This window comes from Coffea eugenioides, unplaced genomic scaffold, assembly GCF_003713205.1.
Source record: "Coffea eugenioides isolate CCC68of unplaced genomic scaffold, Ceug_1.0 ScVebR1_3155;HRSCAF=4315, whole genome shotgun sequence".
NCBI lineage: Eukaryota > Viridiplantae > Streptophyta > Magnoliopsida > Gentianales > Rubiaceae > Coffea > Coffea eugenioides.
Genome location: NW_020863705.1, coordinates 1 through 2859, shown reverse-complemented (window position 1 = coordinate 2859; position 2859 = coordinate 1). Strand labels below are relative to the sequence as shown.

Sequence of the window (2859 nt, the reverse complement as noted above, 5' to 3'; positions counted from 1 at the left end):
TTTAGTTATGTCCGAGAGTGTACTCTGTTGTTATAATGGAGGAAAGCCATAAAGAGTTCAGAAACATCAACGTAAATCGATTAAATTTTTATTTCATCGGAGTGAACAATTTATTTATGGAAAAATGGGTACTCCGTTCTTATAATGGAGGAAAGGCATAAAGAGCTGGTCAATTAACGTAAATCGATTTTAATTTATTTTTACCCGATACAAAATTTTATTTATCTAAAAATGGGTACTCTGTTCTTATAATGGAGGAAAGCCATAAAGAGCTGGTCAATTAACATAAATCATTTTTTTTTTTTACCCGATGTTTGGATTTTATTTATGGAAAAATGGGTACTCTGTTCTTATAATGGAGGAAAGAAATAAAGAGCTGGTCAATTGACGTAAATCGCTTAGAATTTTTTTTTAAACCCAACAAAAAAATTTTTTTACGATAAACTTGGTGCTCTGTTCTTATAATGAAGTATAATGAAGTAGAGCCATAAAGAGCTGGTCAATTAACGTAAATGGATTTTATTTTTTTTTACCCGATAAAAAACTTTATTTATGGCAAAATGGGTACTCTGTTCTTATAATGGAGGAAAGCCATAAAGAGCTGGTCAATTGACGTAAAGTGATACTTTACAGAACAGAACATATTGAAGATAAGCTATTTAGCTTTTCATACCAGTAATATTAACAGAGTAAGAAGTAGCGGTCAATTTACTGAAAAAACATAATTAATTTGTACACCATGGTGACAAATTTGTGCATCAAAAGGAGTTGTCAACATTCAATCTTATACACTAACGATAAGGTAGGGCAGCACAAATTGCTCCAATTTCTTCATCGCAAGCGCAGGCTTCACATGTACTCTCCTCCTCCACGTCATCGGCATCCATAGGCCATGAAGATGTTTTCCTCTCGTGTGTCATGGCACAACAAATGGGCGTTGGCTTTAGAAACAAAGGGTTCTTGACCCATATCATCCTCAGCAGCGCTCGCAAATTGTGACGAGGATGAAATTGTTTGGCTTTCAGAATTCTGGATTTCTTCAACCCGCTCAGCAGTCGCATACCTTTGCGCTTTAACTCGTCCCCACCAAGAAAGATGTAAATTATTCCCAACGCATATGCCGCATCCGCATGGCCTGAATTGGCAGCTTCTTCCAGGCATTCCAATGCTGAGTCCTCATGCTTGTCCGTAAAATAATCAACCTAAACAGTGCAAGGTTGATATTACACTCTTCCGTAAAAGTCATCGGGGAAATAGTAACGAAAAAATCAAAAAAAGTGCTTCGTGAACATCCAAGGCGGCGGGACAATAATTATTTACTGGGGCAGAAAGCTGCAGTAACCTGTTGTATATATACGTTTTGGGGTAAAGTGTGCATACCAAAATCATCATCAAGTTCAAATGATATAGATGACCTCAGCTTAGTCTAGAAAATTTCGAGCAAACGGGACTTCGGCCCAATGCTTACCACTCCTTTTCGATACAAGGCTTCTGGATTTTTGCTTTCTCTACACTTCTTCAAGAACCTCGACACTTGGTCGTTTTTTGACCACGGCACGATTTCAAACTTATCCATTGACACCCGGTGGTAAATGTTGTCTGCTTCCGAAACTTCGTAAAACAACTTACAGCTGCAAAATAAGAGAAATGATCCATTAAACGCAAACGATTGTAACATGTCATATATTTTAAACGCCTCTTCCTGTTTCTATCACCAATACCAGAACGAACCATAGTTTTGCCCGAAAAAGATCAGTGGATGAACAAGATGCGACACGTGCAAGCACCTCGGATAGCACCTCGGTCGGAAGGGACAGGATGCAGGTTGTTGAACGCCCTTTTTGTTCGTTGGCCATGTCCGATTAATTTCTTTTACTGGCCACAGTCGAGTGAATCCGTCGAACGCCCAAGAATGGAGTAAACTTCAAACAACACCTACTTCCTAATCAAATCCAATAATGATTGATAAGGTGTAATATATAGCCCTGTTTGTGGGAGACCGAGTAACCGTAGCGATAAACGAACAGAAATTTGGAAAGGCACAACTTCTCCTGCAAACGACGCAACATTCTGTCGTCAAAAAACAGTCATCCGAAACAATTTTACAAACCGACCAACGTATTATTCCAATACGGTTATTTCATACGCACCGTAACAAAACACCGGTAGCAATGGACCATGAACAGTCACGATGTACACCTACATCATAAATTGGTCGACGTTCATCGCAGAGCAAAGGAGCTTCCACAGTGATAAACAGGGAGCCTTAGTTCGTAGCTGTAATGGGTCGGCAACCATAGCTGGTATGGGAAATGGTCGCTATCACAGATTTGGCAGAGAGGTCCGGCGGGTGAAATGGCAACCGAAAGGGCAAAAGGTGATGTTGAATGCATATACTCCCGCAAGCCTGACTCCTCGTATGCTGCCACGGATGTATTTGTGGAGTCTGTCACCCATTAATTGAGAAGAGGCATAAAGAGCCGGTGTTTATTCGCCAAGTGGGTTAAAAGTAATAAAGAGCTGGTGTTTATCCTTTGTAAGCCTTTTCTCTATTATAATATGATTATGTATTTTTTTTGTTATAAACTAAAATTCATGAAATACTATAATTCAATTCAATTATGAGAGAAAATGAGTACAGGATTGTACCTATAATGGATTGTAACTTCTATACATACTATAGCAATATTTCATGAATTAATCCTCTTGGGAATACGTAGGGACCTCTACTCACAAATTGTTGTTTCATAACATTTTTTATTTTATGTAACTTTCACATATTTGATTTATGTTACACAGAAAACAGACGTCGGGTTTCCTTTTGCCCGCTATTAAACCCATTTTCCCTATAAAGAGCTG

General features: G+C 38.6%; 1 protein-coding gene across 1 annotated transcript; it reads right to left on the bottom strand.

Moving 5' to 3' along the window:
• Window positions 1–791: 791 nt before the first annotated feature.
• On the bottom strand, window positions 792–1856 carry LOC113757629 (putative F-box protein At1g67623). The gene is made up of 3 exons (XM_027300783.1): window positions 1732–1856; window positions 1469–1631; window positions 792–1202 (listed from the first exon to the last, which is right to left on the bottom strand). Exons 1-3 carry the CDS (start codon window positions 1854–1856, stop codon window positions 792–794), a joined length of 699 nt encoding a protein of 232 aa, XP_027156584.1.
• Between the last annotated feature and the right edge of the window lie 1003 nt (window positions 1857–2859).